Source organism: Chenopodium quinoa, unplaced genomic scaffold (genome assembly GCF_001683475.1).
Source record: "Chenopodium quinoa cultivar QQ74 unplaced genomic scaffold, ASM168347v1, whole genome shotgun sequence".
NCBI lineage: Eukaryota > Viridiplantae > Streptophyta > Magnoliopsida > Caryophyllales > Amaranthaceae > Chenopodium > Chenopodium quinoa.
In genome coordinates this window covers 2,596,293-2,619,147 of record NW_018743199.1, presented here as the reverse complement: position 1 = coordinate 2,619,147, position 22,855 = coordinate 2,596,293, and the positions used below count along the sequence as shown (strand labels likewise).

Genomic DNA, 22,855 nt, shown 5'->3' with positions numbered 1-22,855 from the left:
GACACATGTCACTCAAAAAGTGCTTCAGAATCCTTTTGGGCACAGTGACACGTGTCACTCAGGCATTGGCCCTGGGATGGCGGCCTTCTAAGGCCCAAATCCCGAGGCGCCGCAAAACGGCGTGACCTAATTCCTAGGTCACCAGATCCTAGGAAGGCACACTTTTCAAAAGGACCCTATAAATAGGGACATTATGTCATTTATGACAAGGAGAGAATTTTGACACGTAATACGAGACAATACGTCACTTATCACACTTTACCTGAGCTTGAAATCCAAGCAGATAACTTTACTTCCGCACATTTTATTTCCGAACGTTTGTTGACTTAATCTTCGGAGGCGGACCCCCAACCATCCGGAGGTCCGTTTGCTTTGCAGGTACATGCGTCCTCAGTTGAATCCAGTTTCAGTGTTGCAACTCTCCCGAGGGACAAAAACCCCCGAAACAATTTTAAATTTGTTTTTTTTTAAAAGAAAAAATATTTAACATACACCACATGCTTCACATACAATAATACAAGTACATATATACTTAGAGCTTTTGCCTAAGCAAAGATTGGTGGGGAACTCTCCTTGTAATTTTGAGGTCACGAGTTCGAGCCCCATCAACTAAAAAATGCTTGAAAGTAGTGTCGTAGTGGGATTGCCTTACCTCCCCCTTTACTTTCAAGCAATGACCTTGTGTCCAGGTCCTCCATCTAACCTTAAATATTTATATACTTAGAGCTTTTCTCCTCATAAGAAGGGTATTATTATTATTATTATTATTATAATTATTATTATCATTATTATTATTATTTATTTTTATTATTTTATTATTTTATTTATTTATTTATTTTTGTTAATAAAAATGTACTCCTATATATTTATGAACATACGAAGTACTGTTGGAGTATACCAAGTATAATTAGAGCTTAGAAGTGTATAAACAATAGAGTAAAAGACAGACATACCTATAGTAAGCAGATACGAAGATCCGCATAAATAGGGTCACGAATTTTTAAACTAAAAAGGTCTTAATTTAGAGTTGGTGGGCTAAAAAAATATCGAGCGAAATAATAATATGACAACAGAACTGTTGGAAGTTGACTTTACAGCTTGTATGTTTGCTCAATATTCAATCTCACTTACCAACATTTCCATCATTTTTCTACAATTTGCATCTATTTTCCAGCTTCTACAACTTTGTCATCATCAAGTTAATTGTATGTCCCTTTTTTTAAATTCCGACTTATACTTGGTACGTACAAGTAATGTATGATTATATGAATATATGCATAAATACATATATAAATAAGAATCATACATAATACCTCGTAGTAATTTAATTAGAAATGTATTACTCCTATTTAAAAAGGGATATATATGTGAAGAGTGCATGAGAGTTGAAGAAGTAAGACAACTATTGTAACAAGTAATATATATATATATATATATATATATATATATATATATATATATATATATATATATATATATATATATATATATATATATATATATCATTTCTTCATTACGACTTTATGAAAGTTTAAGACAATGTGATTATTAATTCTTGACAAAGTGTAAATCATCCCGTATTTGTATGATGCATATTATGTCATCGTAGAAACATATACGGAGTAGCTAGTTTTAAAAAAATAACATAATTATTATTTTATTTTTTTTGAGGAAACATACATAAAATTAAATGTATCACAGAACATTAATTAAATTAAATAAATAATATATAATGTTAATAATGTATTTAATTTGAACTAGTAATGTAATGATATTGACAATAACTAATCCAGATGAATGGAGTATTATTGTTCCACATTGCCTTAATAACACGTTGATAACCTTAAATCTCACATTCCAAAGGATCGGAGCAAATTGTTCATTATATTCTATGAAATTTGCGTATTAGTAGACTAGTATAAATCGAATTCCTAGTCTTGTTGATTGTGGTGGAGGGAAAAGAAGATGAAGAAAAAAGTAATAATTATTTTAATAATTTTATTATTATGTTGAGGCTAAGAAAAAATTTCATAGACGAGAGGTGTAGAATTTTACTTAAAATTGATTAATTGACAAATCAAACAAATCACAAGAAAGAATATCTATACAACCTTGATTTACTTGGACGGCTCACTTTTGTACCCTCAGGATATCCGTGATTAACTTAGCCAAATATGAAAATAAATTAATTAATAAAGTTAGCAAGCAATTCAATAAATTATAAAGTATAAACCCTTTTTAAGTGTAAAAATTACTAGTTTATGATAAATTCGTGTACAAAAAGTAGTAGAGTTGAGATTTTTTTTTTTTTTTTTTGGGTGTTCAATAATACTTGGGCATGCAAAATAATTAAATAAAGGAGCATTAAAAAGGAAATACATACACGAGTGCAGAATATTTATAAAGTTTAATTCATTTCATTTTATTTCATGCGAATGTCTTTACTTTAAGAAAAGTCTTTCGGTCAGAAGTCAACTAGTTCATTGCATTCTTGCCAAAGAGAGACTTAGCCGCACGAATTCAGAATTTTTACAAAACATATGTGCTGTCTAACGTTATAATATCTACAACTTCATAGACAACCATCAACAATCTATCTTTATATTTTAGATGTATTACAAGTAGACAACAAAATTTAATATTGTCTAATTAATTTCAATTTGACCAAAATATGAAATAAGTCTAGGTTAGGTCATGTTCTATTCACATTATTATCACTTATTTTAAATCTTAGAATAGCATACAATTCAAATAAGATAGGTTTAGTAAAATAAATTCTGATAATGATGGTTACTCAAATTCGATTCAACTAAAAATAAAAATAAGTGTTAATAAGTTTAGATAACATAAGTGAAATTCAAGTGAGTTTAACACACCCTTAAATCACAATATATTTCGAATAAATAGTGAATTAGTGATGAAGGACTTTTTCACGAAATGCTATGGTACCTTGAATCAACTATATACACACCTAGTAAAATTGAAATACTCCATGACTTATACATTTCTCATCATTTTATATAGAATCTGATACCTTAATGTTATTTAATAAGAACATATTTTGTGTACTGTAGAAATGATTTTTTTTTTTTTAATTTTTTACATAATAATATGGTAAATACTCAGAATACCTAGCTCATATTTTTGGTGAACTTTTTCTCTTTAATTGTATTTTAGAAAGTGCACATTTGTTTTGGTTCATACTAATGTTGGCTGAGCAAAACAGATGAATAGAGTACGTAGTATTGGAATTTAAATTAATAGCTGAGTGAGATGCGAAGATATTGGGTGTCAGAGTGTCAGTTGTCAGTGACGATATCATGTTTGTTGTTGCTGTTATTTTAGCCTATAAGATGGAGAATTAGGGCATCTACTATTCCCTTTTCTTCCCATGTCACCCCCTTGTTAACTTAACTAGCTATATGCCACCCACCCTGCTCCTTTGGAATTATTTTGGGACATACTATCAAACTGATTACTCAGAATTAAACTTAGTTATAATTTTCATTTAAATAATTAATTGACCATTATTCTTAATTATCAAATACATACAAACAAAAGTTTGGTGAGAAAATACATTCAATAATAACAAATGATTCTATTAAATAGAGATAGAGTGAGTACGTTATTTATCACTTTATACTTAGTACGTTTAAGAAAATCAGACGGACAATAATCTGAGTCGAAATTTCACAATTGACAATGTTGATTAATTAAGTGGCCTTTGATACAAAGCCGATAGCCGTTGACTAGAGGTAGGCAGAAGATGAAGAAAGTATAGTTAAGATCGAGTATTAGTTTTAATTTTGCACGCACACACACAAACAACACAGAGGGAGAGAGATCCGTGAATATAGACGTAAAGGACAAAGATACACCCAACAAAAGTATTCTTTTCAATCCCCACTCTAATGTTTCATCCACATGCACATGATTTTTAGTTGTTATTTTGTCTTTCCTTTTTTTAAAATAAATAAATAAATATAATAAAAATAATTGTAGCATGTATTTTTTCTTCTTCTCAACATATACATGCCATGCAATGCCACCTAGTTATACTTTTCACGGGATTATGATAAGTGATCGAGTTCCTCTATTGAATATCCTTTAGCCTTGGATTTGCTTCTTCTTCGAAATTTGTAAACAATAATACTTTTTAATGAAATTATACAAGGACAATATGTATGTTCTAAGTATTTATTAGTTTTCAATTGCTTCGATATTATCAAATTATACAATTAACAATTTACTACAAATTAGTCTTGGTTATTTGTAATGCTAAATAGTTAATGTATGTCAGTCTCTCAATGAAAAAATAAGAAAATTGTGAATTTATTCTCATATATTTTAATATGTTAGTTAGTAGTTACATGACATGTATACTACACTACACAACACAACAAAGTTATCGTGCTCATTCAGGCTTAGATACACTAATACACTTATACACTTAAGTAACGTGGTGTCACATAACATGTGCATTTGATCATGTATTATCAACTACCATACATACACGTACTTGAGTAACTGTGGAAGTGTTGAATTTATGTCTTTCTACTTCTACAGTTCTACATGACCAATCTTTAAATCACTTATTTTTAAAAAGTTAAATGGGTGTTAGCTAGATTAGATCATATAATCACTTGTTTGTTTTAATACTAACCAAGTTTCTTTTAAGCGTATTATTAAAGCAACATTAAACATTACTTTTCCAGAATGCTTTCTACATTCCAAGCTCGATCTAATCAGCTCTAATAACTGAAAACATAAAAAAAAAAAAAAAAAAAAAAAAAAAACGATTACAAACAATCCCTTAGTCCGATTGTAGACTCGTCAATAAGGTAACAACACATATGTGCATGACACAACACACGCTCATATATATGAATGTCCAAAACACTTTTCATTGGTTAAACTGTAAGCTAGTAGCTACATCATTGAAAAAGTAAGAGTTGTTCTTTTCACCTTTCCCATGATAATTGATCCAGGCCACCCTAAGAATTGCTTATCAAATAGTTTTAAAAAATAAATTATAAAATAATTAGAGCTAAGCATGAGTGAAAGCACCGGTAACCAGCTATTTAGAATTTAACCAATTAACCTAACTGACATATGTATGTATATGTCGCAATTAAGTAGTCACAACATATTCAATATAATACGTGGTTGTAAACCTAATTGTTAAACTTTATATCACTGGTTATTCTTGTCCAACTTTCATTTCTACCTGTAATTCCCCCCTTCATACAAGCTACAACCAACAACACACCCAATAAATGAAGTCCAAAATACATGACGTATATGTAAAGCAGTATTGATATATCCTTCTCCTTGCCCTAGCTAGCTAATTAAAGCATCATGCAATGCAGGCCATACAGCTCACATAAAGAAAGACTTAATTTTTAGAGAGATAAAGTAGTTAGAGAGAGAAATTATAGTTTATACATTATATATTTAACTAAATAGTATATATATAACAAGAGTATAATGGTAGGAATTTCTCCAAATTCTCTAAGACCTCACCTGCTTAATTTCATTCTCAAAAAAGAATAATTTTCTTCCTAATCCTCTCTTTAATTATTCATATTATACATACTCCATTATTTTTCCTACAATAATTCCCTCTTATAAAGACCTAGCTAACTACAACAAATAGTCTTATATTCTATAATCAACTCGCCTTTCGAGTTTATTAAAAGGCAAGATTAGTGAGAGAAGTAAAGAGATTAATCATGATTAGGGCAGCAAGTGCTAGCACAGAAGGATCCAAAACAAGCCTTTCCAATGATAGAATTGATGAGTGTGAGGAGGATGATGATAAGGTACTAGAGGAAGAAGAGGTTGATGATAATAATAGTAATGATAGCAATAGCAAGGTGATCAAGATCAATGGCTCGAGCTCGAGTACGAGCACCGTTGAGGAGAATGAAAAGAAAGGGCCAACCTCATCAGGATCCGTGAGGCCGTATAACCGGTCCAAGATGCCTAGGCTCCGGTGGACACCGGATCTCCATCTTTGCTTTGTTCATGCTGTTGAGAGGCTAGGAGGACAAGAAAGTAAGTAGTAATAATGATACTACTCTTTGTAATTAGCAATTTAAGGGTGTGAATAATTTACTAATTAATTAAGGTTTTTGTGATGAAATTGTGTAGGAGCAACACCTAAGTTGGTTCTTCAGTTGATGAATATCAAAGGTCTAAGTATTGCTCATGTCAAGAGTCATCTCCAGGTAAATAAAATTAGTCAAATCAACTAGATAATTTTTAATATGAGCAATCTAATTAATAAGTAAGAGTTATTAATTAAGTCCTTTCTAATTTGTATTTTGTTTAGTTATTCATGTTAAATTTCTGTTTTTAGCTATATATTGACTCCTTGAAATGGTTTTATTTTTTGTATTTTGTTTTCAGATGTACAGAAGCAAAAAGATTGATGAATCAAATCAAGGTAATTAATTTAACTTGCTTTCTATAAAACATTTAAATTAGATTAACTAGGGTTTTGTAGTCTTTGATTATTCTCTATGTGTCTAGATTAAATTCTTATCTAATTTCATTTATTTCGATGTTCTCGATTGATTATTGTGAAGAAGCTTTGAGCAATCAAGGGCTATTCGCTGATGGAAGAGATAATATCTACAACCTTAGCCAGCTACCTATGTTACAAGGCTACAATCATCAAAGATCGCCTTTTAGTCTAAGGTACTAAAACCAATTGCCCTAGAAATAAGCAAAATATATGGATCAAACAATTGAAGCATTTATATACTTATCAAGATATTGATTGATAATTTATCATAAACTAAATTATACATTTGTTCAAATAATTGCAATGAGCCAGGTATGGTGATCCTTCTTGGAGAGGTCATTCGACGAGCCAGATGTATGCTCCTTACAACATTGGGACTTCATCCGATAGGTCTAGAAACGGATTGAATTTTGGTTCTCTTCCGGAAAGGATGGTGTTTTCTAGTACTAATAGCAATTCTCATCAAGCCGGTATCAAAAATCTCTTCCAAGGGCAAATTTCAAATTGGAGAACCCAACAAACACTCAAAAAAGCCCCAATTTTTCAAAGCAATAACGGATCATCATCATGTCAATCCACAAGTAAGCCAAGGTCTAACATGGAGTTAAATCTAGCAATTAGTCCAACTCAAGAAGTAGCCGTCGAAAGAAAAGAGAGATCAAACCCTTTGAACTTCCTTAAACCCTCAAACATCAATATCAAGCAAGGGACTACTCCTAACAATAACCATTTGAAAAGGAAAGCTATGGATTTGGATCTCTCTCTTGCCCTAGCTACAAAAGATATCGACGATCCATTAACCAAGAAAAACACCAAGGATAAAGAGGTAATTGGAAGTGATGAATTACTATCACTTTCTTTGCAATATCCACCACCATTATCATCTACCTCGGAACATGACCAGCTCATTAGCAAGTTGAAGGAAGGAGATGCAAGTAGTAGGATGAATAATAATAATAATAACAAGCAAGAAACAAAGACAAGTTTGGATCTGACTTTGTGAATGAAGACAATTGATGAGTGAGATCTTGATGTACTTTATTGCAAAAAGTAGATAATTATATCTATTGCATATAATATACCAAAGGTAATGACAAATTAACTTGTCCTTAGCACTAATATTAATATTTTGTTGTTATATATATATGATCACTATTTTGGTTGCATGCTTGTACACTAAATATTCTAAGTGTCTAGGAAATCGAATATCAGCTAAGAGTTGCATAAAAGAAGGACCAGTTACATTAGTTAATTAACAATAATATATTTTGATTTTTGTAAAATTCTCGATATACTTCATTACTGAGAATCCTTGCTTGCATGATTAATTATCCTTTTAGCTGTCTCAAACAAGACAAAAATGCCATCAGAATCTTGCTTGCATGAAATGTATTGTGTGTGTGAGTTTGTATTTTTATTTTTCTAAATGTATACTTCGTATATAGTATAATTAATAATTTAATCTGAGCCAGACAAGTTGTTGATTCGATATTTTATATCAAGAAATGATTATTTGTGGATTATAATTAGATGCTTGTGAAAAAAAATCTTTTCAGATTAATTATATATACTGCATTATTACTGTTGCGAAATGAAAATGAAAAATCTTTACATTCTTTCTTTTAGTTGTCATTTACTTTTCTTTTCAGATTAATAATCTATATATAGTAGCCGCAAGTTCTTAAATCCATGATTTGGCTTAAAATTAGGCACGGTAATGTGTAATCAATATTCAATATGTGTTCAAAAGTGATTTTTTAGCATGTGTCTATTATACATCCAAAATTATATAGAAAATTCATGTATCTACTCCTAAAAATTAGATGTTTCATGCATATTGGGGATATATAGGTCACTGAATAAATTTAATTTTATAAGTAAATGGATGATTATAAAGGAAAAATGACTGGAAAACCGGCCAATAAATATCTAATGAACTTATATTGAAATATCTATTATAATTTGTCATGCATAAAACCAATAACCTATATATTTTCTGATTATGCATGCACACCAATATGACTATCTATATGTATAAGCCTAATATTCCTAACTAGCTATGATCAAATATAAGCATTTGTATGATTACTACTCGTATTGTTCGTTGATCCCGGTGTTAATTATCTAGTTAATTAAGTAGTGTGGGAAGCACATTAGTAGTCAATGCATTGGCAAGAACATAGTGTGCAGCTTGTGTAGGGTGAATTGAATCCCAGAAAACATAAGTTGAAGGATTAGAGCAAGTCAAAACCGGTGTATTGCATAGACTGCCTGATTCCAGTATTCCTGTACCACAACATCCTTCAAGTGTCGTTTGAAAACCTGCATTCATAACACAATTTCGATTTCATTATACGGAGTATTATTCAATTCACCTACAATGTTACAATATACAACCTTGGTTTTTACACTTACTAGAACAATAATACTTTTAGCTAGGAATGTAAGAATGTGGCTACTTCAACAACAAAGAGGTTTAACCGTGTATGAATGTGTAATGTACATGTACATGTACATGGAATAGAATTTACGAGCAGGAAAGTAGGTTTATATCCACTATACTTTTTTTTTTTTTTAATGTACGTGACAACTTTAAACTTTAACTTAGCTAGATATATATGTATATATAAGAAACGCGAATCATGTATACGTACTACATGATAACATAAATGGACTATATAGACGGAAAAATAGTTACCGTATGGTTGAGGTTGGTTAATCATATCGAGCAAAGGATTGTAAACATCAGCATAGGCAAATCTAGCATTGGGGTGTTGAGATTGCAACCCAATAAGTAGGGATTGGAGCTTCCCATTGTAGATTAAAGCATCTGAATTTTGTTGATCAACACAAACTCGTTGCAGCCAATGCATGCTAGGAATGATGCTGCCAACACTCACTTGGATTGGCAAGCACCCTAGTGGTGGAAGACCCGCCACCGCGAACCTTCTTGCTCCTAGGTTGTAAAGCGACTGTAACAACCAAATTAATAGTGAAAATATGAAGAAAAAAAAATTAATAACTCGTATATATTTTTTTGGGAAAAAAATGATAGAGAATGTATAAAATTATCTTTATATTCATCCTAAAATCTAAGGTCCACCAAAACCCTAACTGAATACTAGCTAGGCCGTTGGTAGCCCAAGCCAATTTATCTTTTCTTTGTAACTGGATTATCATCAACTTATTCAATTCATCAATTACTATTTATGTCTTTTTAAAAGTTAGTTAGCATCTACAAGATCGAGTGAGTAGTCTATGGTAGATATATATGTCAAAGACTCGAGACATTAATTAGTCACACAACTATCATTAACATTTAACTAATATATAACATTAAAAAAATTACTGAATCAAGATAACATACCAAACAATTAATCAAGTAATTAGAAAGAACAGTAATTACTTATAATGCGTAACAATAACATACCTGAATAATAAACTGAAGCCTAGAAATAAGAAGATCCGAGTAACTTGATGGTGAGTATAACAAAGCTTGAGTCGGCAAATCAAAGTAATTAATCAACATATCATTTGATCCAACCGATATTAAAAACATGGCATTTTCTACGGTCCAACTCGTTTTCTCTTGACCCACAATTTTCTTCATTCTTCCTAAAGCCTCTTCAAAGTAACTCAACTGAGCCGTCAGATCAAGCGCATGAGTAATCCCAATCGTTAGATCATCTAAACCGGACCCAGCCGAGGCGAAACTAACCCCTGTTAATAATTCCTGGTCTGATACGGTCCGGTTCAAGTAAGCCGGAATAAAGTCTTTTAGACCGAGTGAGGCTGCTATATAGTCTGGTGCAATTCGACCGTCAGAGAACCGGCCGGTTGGGATTCTTCCAGGAAAGTCTTCTCCATATGGCTGGTGGTCTGCCCGGAAGAGTGCCGTCGGAATGTAGTTGTTGTTGCCGGGGTCTACTGTTGAGTCCCCGAACACGTAGACAGCTGTTATTGGTTGCGTGGTGGCCAAGGTAGTGGTCAAGGTAGCGGTAGTAAGGAGTAGTATGAATGTAAGGGTGATCATCATGATGCTGAGTTTTGTTGCCATGTTTGTGAGAATTATGATTATGGAGGTTATTAGTGAATTTGTTTTTAAAGAGTTTATAGGTTTAATATTATAGCACTATTTGTTAATTTGTGAATAATTAAAATTATAATTTAATAATAATATAGAATTTATCAGTAATTATCTATGAGTTTGGATCATAGTAAACTCAAACCTTGAGTTTATCTTATATTCTTTTTTTTCAATGAATACTTTTGCATAGTATTAGTAGGAAACTAAACAATAAATCCCAAGGATTGAGTTTTAATTACAAGTTAAACTTGCCTATAATTTCATGTAAATGCTAGATTGTGATAAGTGCTTTGGTGTTAGAATTATATTTAGGACTTAAATTTAATGGATGATAATTAAAATAAAAAAGGAATATAAAATTTGCATGAACGGGAGTTAACAATGCAAAGAAAATGTTTCTTTGTTGTCAAGCATTCAAGCTTGTTTGGTTTACTTGTTCTTAATTTCTGAATTTATTGGGTTGGGCTATATTAAATGGGCAAAGCCTTTTTAAAGCCCAATTTGTCTTTTGGCCCATATATGTTTCGTTAAAGTCCAGGACGAAACTCACTAAAGGCCCTTAACGTCTTAACTTATTTCTCTCGTGTTCGATGAATCGATGATTCTACAACGGTGATTCGGTGAATTTGTTTTCACTAGATTAGTAAGTTTGCAACGTTAAAAGTACTCCAAAAATCCTAAGAGGATCCACATGTCTTACAATTTAAGCTACACATACATTACAAACTTACAAGGTGACTCATGATCGTTCTCAAACTAAGTTAATTTAAGCTATAACCTCTTGTAATTTTTGTTGGTCTTACATGTTTATTAAATTTTCAAACAAAATAAAAAAAAAATTATAAAATCAATGCAAAAATAATAAATCACAAATAATTTAATAATCCAAATGGACAACTCTTACATTGGGGTGGAGTGAAACCGTGGAAGTACATAGTTTTGTAAAGCTAATTAGTTTCACCAAAACTTGTTGAGTTCAGGAACAACCCACATGTGAGCATTCTCTTGTCTCACACTAATTTACTAAAAATGGAGAGTGTAGCGGTAATGGAATCTCACATTGAAAGAATTCAAGAGATACCACCACAGTATAAGGCTAAGGGGCTACTCCTCCTATAGTCATATGGTTTTGAGGTGGAACCTCCTTGGTCTTGTACAGTGGTGGACTGGTACTCTCCTGTGACGGGTGCGGCCTAGACCCGTATTTGACATGGTATCAGAGCCAGGCCCACGATCTCACGATTGGGGCCTTACTGGCTAAAGTATACTGGGCCAAAAACTATGGACAACTCACATGTGAGTGGGAGTGTTGAGTTCAGGAACAACCCACATGTGAGCATTCTCTTGTCCCACACTAATTCATTAAAAAGGGGGAGTGTAGTGGTGGAATCCCACATTGAAAGAATTCAAGAGATACCACCACAATATAAGGCTAAGGGACTACTCCCTTCATTGCCATATGGTTTTGAGGTGGAACCTCCTTGGTCTTGTAAAGTGGTGGACTTGCACTCTCCCGTAACGGGTGCGGCCCAAACCCTTATTTAACAAAACTACACCCTTGTAAGTCCTCAAGTATCTAATTGATGGGGGTGGTTGTTATAACGGTACAACTCATGAAGCTCCCTATCGGAAATTTGGAGTGAGTTGATCATCGTTTCGTGTATATATGTTTATCTAACTTGGCAATCTCAATTATACTTGTATGTCACATATCCACCATCATTTAATTTAAATACGACATATTAAATTGAACTCAAAACCTACACATGAATAACATGTACTCCGTATCATATACTCAAAAGTCGCCCCTCATTTTAATCGAAACCAATTATTTTGTCTATCTAATATTCTTAATAACGCTTGATCAATATAGTTCATGATTATAATATATACGATGAGCACACGACCATGCGATTAATGTCAATTATATGCAACAATTCCATGAACACCTAAAATAAAAAATCTCAATGGAGGAAACGACTAATTACTCAAAGATACCCGAATATCCCAACCTATTTAAAACCAGAAAAAACAAACCAAGAAAACATTTTTGAGACGAAAATATAGCATTAGAAACATAACAGAATTAACAAAAATGAAAATTTTCCCCTAAAAAAAACAAAAATGAAATTTTTAAAAAATAAAATTAAAAAAATTGAGAGAGAGATACAATGATACAACCGTACAGGTGTAGAATGCACACAACGAAATGACCCCCCAAAACGAAACCAAAATCACTCAACCAATCGGAAAGTAGAAAGCAAGATATGGTTTTGGCAACACCCATTTTCTCTCTCCTCCCCTCCAATTTTCTTCGGTATATGCTTTTCCTCTTCCAGCATCTCCTCCCAAAATCCAATTATCCCTCCCTCTTTAAATACCTTCCGCCATTGTTAAACCTTCCATTTTCTCTCTCCTCTCTTCAACAATGGCGTCTTCAATTTCACCGCACACTAGCCATGTCGCCACTACTTCTTCTCACAATCACAGGAGTAGAAATTCTCTCTCTTACTTTACTGAATATTATCATCACACTTCTTCTACTTTCCTCCATTTGAGGAAACTCAACCTCGTTTCTCTCTCCTCTTCTCATTCTCTCTCTTCTTCTTCTTCCTCGGCTTCTTCGCAGCTGGTAACTCGCGTTTCGACGGCGCCGGTGGGGTACGCGACACCGGCGCCGGAGTTTGATTTCGAGAAGGAGATTGCTCGGCTAAGAAGCTTGAAGTCGAAGCTATCAAAGGCTGAGAGTTTAGATAGGAAGCACCGAGTAATTGATAATGACTCGCGAGTTAGTCGATTCTTCAATTCGAGTCGGAATGATTTTTCTAGGGTTTTGGAATCGATTGAATTGGAGTCGTTTGAGATGTATTTGATCAAATGTGTTGTTGCGGCGGGGCAGGAGCATGTGATCAGCTATGGAATGGAGGAAGAAGACGAGGAGAGAGAATTTGAGAGTAGTCGAAGTTCGTTGAAGAGTGCGTTGTTTTCGTTGGCGGAGATGATTGAGAGCTGGGATATGGTGGGAGGTGGTGCAGGGAATGGTAAGATGGGGATGAGTAAGTTAACGGAGGAAGAAATTGCTGCTCTGAAGAAGCTGTTGAGGACTTTGGCTGAAATGGAAAGGTTTTATGATTGCATTGGTGGAATTATTGGGTAAGCTTTCCTAATTTGGAAAATTTTCGATTTCGCAACTCGTTTTATTGTGTTTCTTTATGGCATTTATGCATCAGCAGTATGATTTTAGTTAGTTGGATGATGACAAATGAGTGATGAAGATAGCGGGAATGTGTCAATGTGTGTATGCAGAAAATTGAATTAAGGTAGAGGATTCTTTGATTTTTAGCTATGATGATTATTTGCAGTTTTATAGTCTTATTGAAGATATGTATTTGTAGTGAAAATTGAATATAATTGGAAAACTTTGATTTAACACAAAAATGTTTCAAGACTTGAATTCCTGAATCTACTTGTGCGAACTACAATGTTATGGAGTGACCTTGATTTGTTTCAAAGTTGTATAATTAATGAGGAGGGATGCAAAATGGATAATTAATCAAGAAGCAAAGAGTGGTTTGCTTATGAATTTATGAACATCAAAGTTGAAGTTGACTGTGGAGATTAACACAAGAAATTTATGCTCAATTACTTTTTGGAGCAAATTTGGCTTGTAGGGTAGAATAGTATTGTTATTTAGGTAATTGGTAATAGCTTAATATGGGGATTCTATTGACTATGGTATAGAATTTCCTAAAAATAAGAATTGTCATGCTGTTGACCAATATAAGTGTTGGCATGACATATGCATAGCAAAGAAATAAAGGGTGGACAGGGAGTTCCGTTTGCCAACTAGCAACACCCAAGCTGTATGACAGGTTTGGAGTAGAGATAGATCTATGCATTGAAAATAACCATAGATTTTGAGATCTCTAATAAGCTCCTGTCGAGTTTATACTCAAACCATGGACAGGCAGGAGACAATTTTGCAAATGGAAACATCTTAGTAGTCCAAAAGGCAAAAGTGATTTTTGGTATTAGTGAGTGTAATCACTGTAATAGTGTCATGGGCTGCAAAGTCCCTCCCTCTAGGGGCAAGTTAGAAAAGTTTGGAGTCAAGGAATAAAATAAAATGTATGTGAAAGTTGGTTCTTACGTGTGCTTTTACCAGGGTAACTCACCGATCCTTCAAGAGTACCATAGATTATTGCCTCCGAAGGCCTTCATAACCACGCCAGCATGCTCAGTTCTACATCCACTTGTTACACCAAACTGTACCATGAGTCCACAATTGCATCTGTACTTAGCCCAGTTTTGATATTAGATGTTAGGCCTTGGGTCAAGGCTCATAACATGAGGAGAGGTGACCCTCAAGTGAGGTTCCATTCTAAAATAATATGGAAATAAGCGGATTTGTGTATTTAGTGGTTGGTTTTTGAAATGATAGCCTTCTAATTGTAGTTGATTGGGATTTTGGTGAAAGTTCCCAGCATATAATTTGAAAGCCAATTAGAATTTTGGGGAATAAAAGAAAGAGGGAAAGGGGGGGGGGGTGATGGCTGTGGTTCGTGTTAGAGTTAAAAAGCTTTTATCAGAGTCCTGTTCTTTAGATGGATATTTGAGCATTTCACCTTCACGGGGTATTGTCTGGTGCAAGTTGTAGAGGTTGATCATATAATGTCTCATATTCAAAACAGTATAGTCACACTTAATGTTGGTGAATGTATGCTAATAGTTCTTAATATTTGCATAATTCAGTTTCATGCATTTTGTGGGTGATTAATTACATAACAGAGTCAACATGTCATTCTCTGAGTAATGTGGGGCACAATTTGGTTGGCAGATACCAGTTAACTATTTTAGAGCTTCTTGCCGAGTCAGTTACTGGGCAAACCATGAATAGTTCCCAGCACATGAAAGAGTCGATGAAATGCCAATTTGTGGAAATTCATTCTCCCAAGGGGGTTGATCTTTCAAGAAATACAGAGTACGCATCACAAGCAGCTATATGGGGAATCGAGGTTGGGATTTTACTGATGATATCTACTTTATATGGAAAGATGAATTTGTAAATTGTTTCAGGGTGTTTATCACTTGATTTATTTCAGGGTTTGCCATATCTTGGTGAAATCTATCCTCTGGGTGGCGCTGCAGATAGGCTTGGTTTCGTTGACTCTGAAACGGGTGAATGTCTTCCTGCGGCTATGCTGCCGTATTGTGGACGGACTTTGCTGGAAGGACTAATTAGGGATCTACAGGTAAAATTGATTTCTTACATTAGTAATCAATCTCAAATTATTTGCATAAATTTCTTTTAATCCATCTTGATTGTAATTTCTTCTATGCTTCAGCTTAACTTAATACATTTTTTTTGATGTGTCTTCTTTTATATGCTTCAAGGCAAGAGAATTTTTGTATTTTAAGCTATATGGACAACAGTGCATCACCCCTGTTGCTATCATGACAAGTGCTGCAAAGAATAACCATGAACGCATCTGTTCACTTTGTGAGAAACTTAAATGGTTTGGAAGAGGTCGATCGACATTTCAACTGTTTGAGCAGGTGTAATTTGCATTTTCCTTCTGAAAATTCTTTGGATGCTCAGCTTGTTTTGTTTTAAGCAATCTGATGATACGTATTGCCAGCCTCTTGTTCCAGCCATCAGTGCCGAAGATGGGGAATGGTTGGTTTCTGAACCATTCACTCCAGTTTGCAAGCCAGGAGGTCATGGGGTAATATGGAAGCTTGCTTATGATAAAGGTGTCTTCCAATGGTTTCGGAATCATGGACGTAGAGGTGCAACTGTTCGGCAAGTCAGGTTTGCTAAGAATCTTATCTTCATGATCTAAGTTCTGAAATTTTTTCTTTCTCTTGCTATCTTTGTTCCCTTCATCTCTGTACGTAACCAATTTAAATTATACTGCAGTAATGTTGTGGCTGCAACAGATTCTACCCTACTGGCTTTGGCTGGAGTTGGTTTGCACCACAAAAAGGTTTGTTTTGCCTTTTGCTGATTATGTTTATATGACATAAAGTTTGTGCCTTTTCTTTTGTGTATTACTTCCAACTAGGGTTAGCTATCTTCATCCCGTTTGACCTTAGGGCTGAACTGTAGACACCTGAATGACGCAACTTTGAGAGTGACATGCTGTTGTTAACTGATAACTTCTGTTTTTCTATAAAAATGTAATCCAAGTATCCAACTTCAATACCTCTTTTGACTGAACGAAATGAATTCCAAATTCTTTCACTAATTAGATGTTTATGCATTTCAAAGAACTATTCCATGGGTTTTGTGGTTGAGAATCATGGTAAGATTTTTCAAATAGGTCCATATGTTGTGAATCTTTGCATGATAGAAGTATTATGTCTTGCCCTCCTTTAGTTGCTCTATGGGAATTATCCTAGGGTTATCTCTTGGTAATGTTATATTTCCTCCGTCCACTTTCATGCTTGCTAATGCATGAAAGTGCATTAGAAATATTTTATAAATATAAAATATTTATAAATATAAAATGAAAAAGAATGAAGTATAATAGAAAAAAGAAAAACAAAAATATACGAAAAAAAGGGGAATAAAATAGAGATTTAAATTTTATTATTTATATATACATCCAAATAAAAATCTAATCTAATATATATATATAAATAAAGTAGGCATTTTTCGAGAGCATTTGACGCGCCAAATGAAAAATTAGATTAATAATTTATTTTAGAATTAAAAAATTTACTCGCCACCTAAGCAAAAGTGACGAATAGGATTTACGAATTTTGACACATAGGTAGAGAATAATTATAATTAAAATTTAAATCACTTTTAAAAACCAATAATTATCTTTTCTAAAAAACAAAAAAAAAAAACTAAGTAATAATTATTTTTTTTACATATATGGATGCAAAATTTAATCGCAAATGTCTTTAATCTCTTCCTAAAAAATAGTGTAAAAGTTTGATTTTACGAATAGAGAAAAATTAAAATTAAAATTAAAAAAAAACTAAGTAATATCTTTTTTATTTTTTTTGAAAGTAATATCTTTTTTACATATATGGATGCAAATTTTTGATGGCAAATGCTACGTATCTTTAATCTCTCCCTAACAAATATTATAAAATTTCAATTTTAATAATGTAACGAATAAAACTAAATCTCATATGATTGATTTCCCATAATTTTTAATAGTTAAACGATTATAAATGAGACTAACATTTTAAACAGAACGAGTATATTAAATAAACTCATAGGCAAAAGACTCATTTTGATCAATAAAAAAACGAGATTTGTCATTTCTTTTTTGAATTAAAAATTTAAATTGTCACATAAGCAAAATTAGTGAATAAGGTTTTGAATTTTAAATTCAAGTGTCACATAAAATAAATAAAACAACAAAACATAACTTCAGTGTTAAATTAAAAAAATTATCTTATGATATTAAAAAAAAAAATCCATATATCTAATGAATGATCTTCATAAATATACAAAAATAGAATGATTTACTAGAACCGTGTTACATCTAGTATCTAGTAAAGTAGGTGAATCCAAAAGAATTTATTCAGTTTTAACCCTTCGTATCTCTAATAATATACAAGTAAAAATTATAAAAATCAGATATTGTGAAAGTATAAATTAAGACAAATCTAACAAGATCCCTCCACATGACTATATTTTGCTCAACATATCAAACTATAATTAAGGGTCACTTATAAGAATGTGAAAAGTGTAAATTTTCAAGTGTTGCGCTAAAGGGAGCGGAGGAAGTACACTATTGAGAGACTATTTATCTGTTGCTTTGGTTTATTGCTGTGATGGCAGCTGTTGAACAAACTACCAAAAAAAAAGTTGTAAAAGGTTAGGATTTGGACATACTCTATGTTTCTGTAGAATTGGTGGCATCTATCTTATCTTTTTTTTTTCCTCCCTCTTTTCCTAAGCCTTTTGTGTTTATACCATTATTTTCTTATACGTGCTATCTGTGCAGAAATTAGGCTTTGCATCTTGTCAGAGGACTGCTGGGGCTACTGAAGGAATTAATGTTCTCGTTGAGAAGAAGGAGATTAGCGGCAAGTGGGCTTATGGATTTTCATGCATTGAATACACTGAGTTCGATAAATTTGGGATCCCAGCAGCTTCTTCATCAAAGAGGTTAAAATGCTGTGTATAAGCATTAAATCTTCGTTCTGATTAGTTAATTTATTAATACAGTTATCCCTCTGTATATATATCCGTGATTCCTTGTTAGTTGTTACTCTTATCTCTAACCTTTAAAAAGTGTTTTATCCTGATTTCTACCTTCCCCAGCATGCTAGCGGAGTTCCCAGCCAATACAAACATTTTGTATGTTGATTTGCATTCTGCGGAGCAAGTTGGATCACACAATGATGAGAGCAGTTTACCAGGATTGGTTCTAAATATTAAAAAACAAATTGAATTTGTGGACCATTATGGCATCAAGCACAGGTATGATGACCAATAATTCTTGCTACAAAAACACAATTATGTCATTTACAAACAGATTAGAAAAGAAATGCGAAGTGGTGCCTCTATGCACACACTTACCCCTTTTAGTTTAAGTCAATTCAAGTTAGGGCAGGGAGGGTTAACTTTAGTTATGGCTCTCCTTACCTCTTGTGTGCATGCTGCAGTGTTTCTGGTGGCAGGCTTGAATGCACAATGCAAAATATTGCTGACAACTTCTGCAATACGTATCCATCTCGTTGTTATGGAGTAAAAGAAGGTCCACTATTTCCTTCGTAGTTTTGAGTTTAGTCTTACCTTCATTAATTTCTGTTTTCCATATATATGTTTCTAATATCAATCGACGATAGCAGATGTCCTAGATACATTTATGGTTTATAATGAACGAAGAAGGGTCACCTCATCTGCCAAGAAAAAAAGAAGGCAGGGTGGTAAGTCGCTAAACCAGGTAAACTATCCTCTCTCCCAAACTAAAGGCTTGTTTTAATTTAAATGCTGAAGTCCATTATTTGTTACCATTGATCTGTTAAAAGATTTATAGATTTGTATGTGCAAGTGATTATGTGATATTATTAATGGTATAAAATTACAATTTTCTGTCTCAGTAGGACTTTTTTTTTATAAAAAAAAAAAATAATAATAATAATTTTGTGTGCTAACATAATAATAAAAATAAGCAATGGAAAATTTGACCTTGAAGAACACCAAAAAATTCAATGAGCCTACTTTTGTATTGGGGTATAACCTCTGCAGTGATGCAACCATTTATTGTTTGGCTTAGATATGGAGCGTTAAGTGCTTAAGCATGGATTAATAATGAAGGAGCTAATATCTTTTCTGCTTCTTGCAGACTCCAGATGGAGCATTGTTGGATATTACGAGGAATGCCTACGATCTCCTTTCCTACTGTAATATAAAAATTCCTGAAGTATGTCAGTTTTGGTGACTTTGGCTTATAATTTCTCGTGATAAACAATATAATTATGGTGCTTTTGTTAGACTTGACTTTTTCAAGGAAATTTAATTCCTAGAAAATAAGGAAAGTTGCTAGCTGTGAGCCCATTAGCCACTTCTCATTTTAATGATGCTTACCACATGCCACAATGCTTTGTGCCTACTCTTGTTAAACCTGATATTTCTCTTGGTCATGTAGAACTACATTAACTAATTAGGGTAAGTAAATTTTTGTGTGTGAAGATCAGTAGGATTTCTCTTTTCTTCTGGAAATTTGCTCAAACTTGTGTCCTTTGTTGCTAGTCTCAAATGGATTTATTGCTAACCAAGTAACAAATTCTCTATTTCCTTGAAATCTGTTTCACTTTTAAGGCCCCTACTAGTTTCTCTTTGCCATGGGATAATACTTTAATCAGAAAGAAATGGTGAAAACTTCCCTTGAATTAAAAATCAGAAGAAACTACCAAAGGCATCATAATTGTAATATATTATGCATCTTGACCAATGTTAGTGATTGGAACTCATTCTATATTTCTATGTATCTTGCAGGTGGGAGGAAATGAGAATTACATGAATGCTGGTCCACCATATCTCATCTTTTTGCATCCTGCTTTGGGCCCTCTTTGGGAGGTTTCTAGGCAAAAGGTTAGCTATATTCTCCTTGAAGCTTAATAGCTCTTTGTCAAATAATCCATCTTTGTCATATGCAATATCTGATTATGCCTTCTGTCTTCATTCCCAGTTTCAAGGAGGTTCCATCTCCAAGGGCTCAGAGTTGCAAATTGAGCTCGCTGAATTCTTCTGGAGAGATGTTCAGGTGTTACTTGACAGAAGCTAGTATAATGAGTCTTAAGAATCTTTGTTGTTGAAGCTGACTTTGCTACGTTTTCAGCTTGATGGAAGCATGATTGTTGTTGCTGAAAATGTGATGGGCACTATGAAGACTGATGAGAGTGGGGAACCTCTGTTAGAGTATGGTCACAGGTGATTTTTGCAACCATTTCTATTGCCTTACAAAGAGATAAAGTATGCAAACTCAGCTAACCTATGTTATGGATTTCTTTAGATGTGCAAAGTGCAAGTTGCAGAATGTCAAGGTACTGAACAAAGGAATTGACTGGGAATCTGGAGAAAATATTTACTGGAGGCACAAAGTGCATCGGAATGAGTGTTTGAAAGTTATGCTGCATGGAAATGCTGAATTTGAGGCTACTGATGTTACTCTAGAGGTAAATAACTTAATCAGAAATTTTCATGTGACTTCATGATATCACTGTCATAACTGATGACACTTTGTTTGAGAAAGACTGAAAGAGTGACATATAGCTGTCATTAGTGTATCTATCATGACTGCCTGATGTAGAAATGGGAGAGGAAACTCTGTCTGGACTGTTGCATGTGTAAAGACCTTGCTTTTAATGCAAAAGTGCATTTTTTTTTTTTTGATGCGGAGTACATATTTTGGCATGGAGAATGTTTTAAAACAGGTTTGACGTATGTTCAATGTTTTGCTGACTGAATTAGTATAGAATCAGATTATATAAATGTCATTGGTTGATTTAGATCTCGACACTTCCTTTTGTTACTCATTGTAAAGCTTTTATTTAAAGCAGATTATGCAGTTCCACTTGTTCACTTATAATTTATCATGTAATGCTTTTTGTTCATGTGGTTCATGATGCAGGGAAATCATTTATTTGAGGTTCCTGATGGTTATAGGTTAAAGATTATATCTGCAGATCCAGGTTAGTAGCAACAATTTTTCTGATGGCTACTTATTTATGCCCCCTGTTCTAAAATAAAGCTTGAGTTTTCCAAAAGTTTTATCTGTTATAAAAATTTGAAAGGTGGATGGATTTGTATAAGTAAGACATTTAGTGCTAAGGTATAGAGAGAAGAGCTGATGAGAATGAAAAAGATAAAAAGAAATATTGGGATGCTGGGAGTTATTTTTTTGTATTACTTGTGAATGTGCCTGCCTGTCTAGTATTTTCTTTCATACTGGAGACAAGATTTAAATGAATTGTCAAAGACAGAAAGATGGGCTCACTTGAGAAGCTATTGACATTTTAAATATAGGATTTATGATTTTCTTGTCATTGTAATTCTTGGCTGTGGGGTAAAAAAATATTTTATGGAAAGTCAAAGATATTCTTTCATTTCCTTGACCCAACACCCAAGTTTGATAAAGATAGCTGTCCAAGTCAAAGTTTAAGATTAGACATTGGAGAAAACCATAAATTTTGCCGATTTTGCTCACTAATCGGTTTCCTGGAGACTTATATAATGGGGTTATTGCTAATTGCAGGTATATCATTGCAATTAGACCCTATTGAAGACTCTAAGAAAGATACTGGAAGCTGGTTTTGGAATTACAAGATGGATGGAGCACATGTAAAGTTGGAAATGGTAGAATTGTGATGCACTAACTGCATTCTTCACTTCCACCGATGTGAATTATTGTTCACAGAAGAACTTGGGAGATGAATGTTCTGCTGTATCCTCTGATTGGTTGAACAGAAGTTGAACCTTCACACGGCATTCTTTGCGAATGTGCTATAAAAGAGATTAGGATTGGCTTGTATCTCCTTTAAAATTGGCCTCTCGCTATCTCTCAACGCACATATTCTATGATTTAACCTCTGCTTGTACATGATATGTAAAATATCATAATTGTTTGTAAATTTTATTTATTAATGAAGTAATGTTATGTAGTTCTCGTGATTTAAAATTCCATCCTACCTATATCAATGCATAATTTATATGTTTTTTGATGATATGTTGCTTAGTAGTGTGTAACTTTTCCTTTTATGACGAC

General features: G+C 33.3%; 3 protein-coding genes across 3 annotated transcripts; 2 read left to right on the top strand and 1 right to left on the bottom strand.

The window, feature by feature from the left end:
- The first annotated feature begins 5,499 nt into the window (after positions 1-5,499).
- On the top strand, positions 5,500-7,798 carry LOC110733265 (two-component response regulator ARR10-like). The gene is made up of 5 exons (XM_021913281.1): positions 5,500-6,057; positions 6,154-6,230; positions 6,412-6,448; positions 6,594-6,702; positions 6,842-7,798. The coding sequence occupies exons 1-5, from the start codon at positions 5,733-5,735 to the stop codon at positions 7,530-7,532; spliced, it is 1,239 nt and encodes a 412-aa protein (XP_021768973.1). The 5' UTR covers positions 5,500-5,732; the 3' UTR covers positions 7,533-7,798.
- Positions 7,799-8,657: 859 nt separating this feature from the next.
- On the bottom strand, positions 8,658-10,586 carry LOC110733701 (GDSL esterase/lipase At2g40250-like). The gene is made up of 3 exons (XM_021913787.1): positions 9,960-10,586; positions 9,228-9,501; positions 8,658-8,851 (listed from the first exon to the last, which is right to left on the bottom strand). Exons 1-3 carry the CDS (start codon positions 10,584-10,586, stop codon positions 8,658-8,660), a joined length of 1,095 nt encoding a protein of 364 aa, XP_021769479.1.
- Positions 10,587-12,502: 1,916 nt separating this feature from the next.
- On the top strand, positions 12,503-22,761 carry LOC110733472 (UTP--glucose-1-phosphate uridylyltransferase 3, chloroplastic-like). The gene is made up of 17 exons (XM_021913525.1): positions 12,503-13,769; positions 15,454-15,631; positions 15,719-15,868; positions 16,011-16,172; positions 16,256-16,428; positions 16,537-16,603; positions 18,587-18,750; positions 18,907-19,065; positions 19,251-19,342; positions 19,437-19,531; positions 19,934-20,011; positions 20,587-20,682; positions 20,780-20,854; positions 20,930-21,021; positions 21,104-21,266; positions 21,722-21,782; positions 22,346-22,761. The coding sequence occupies exons 1-17, from the start codon at positions 13,045-13,047 to the stop codon at positions 22,456-22,458; spliced, it is 2,643 nt and encodes an 880-aa protein (XP_021769217.1). The 5' UTR covers positions 12,503-13,044; the 3' UTR covers positions 22,459-22,761.
- Positions 22,762-22,855: the final 94 nt, after the last annotated feature.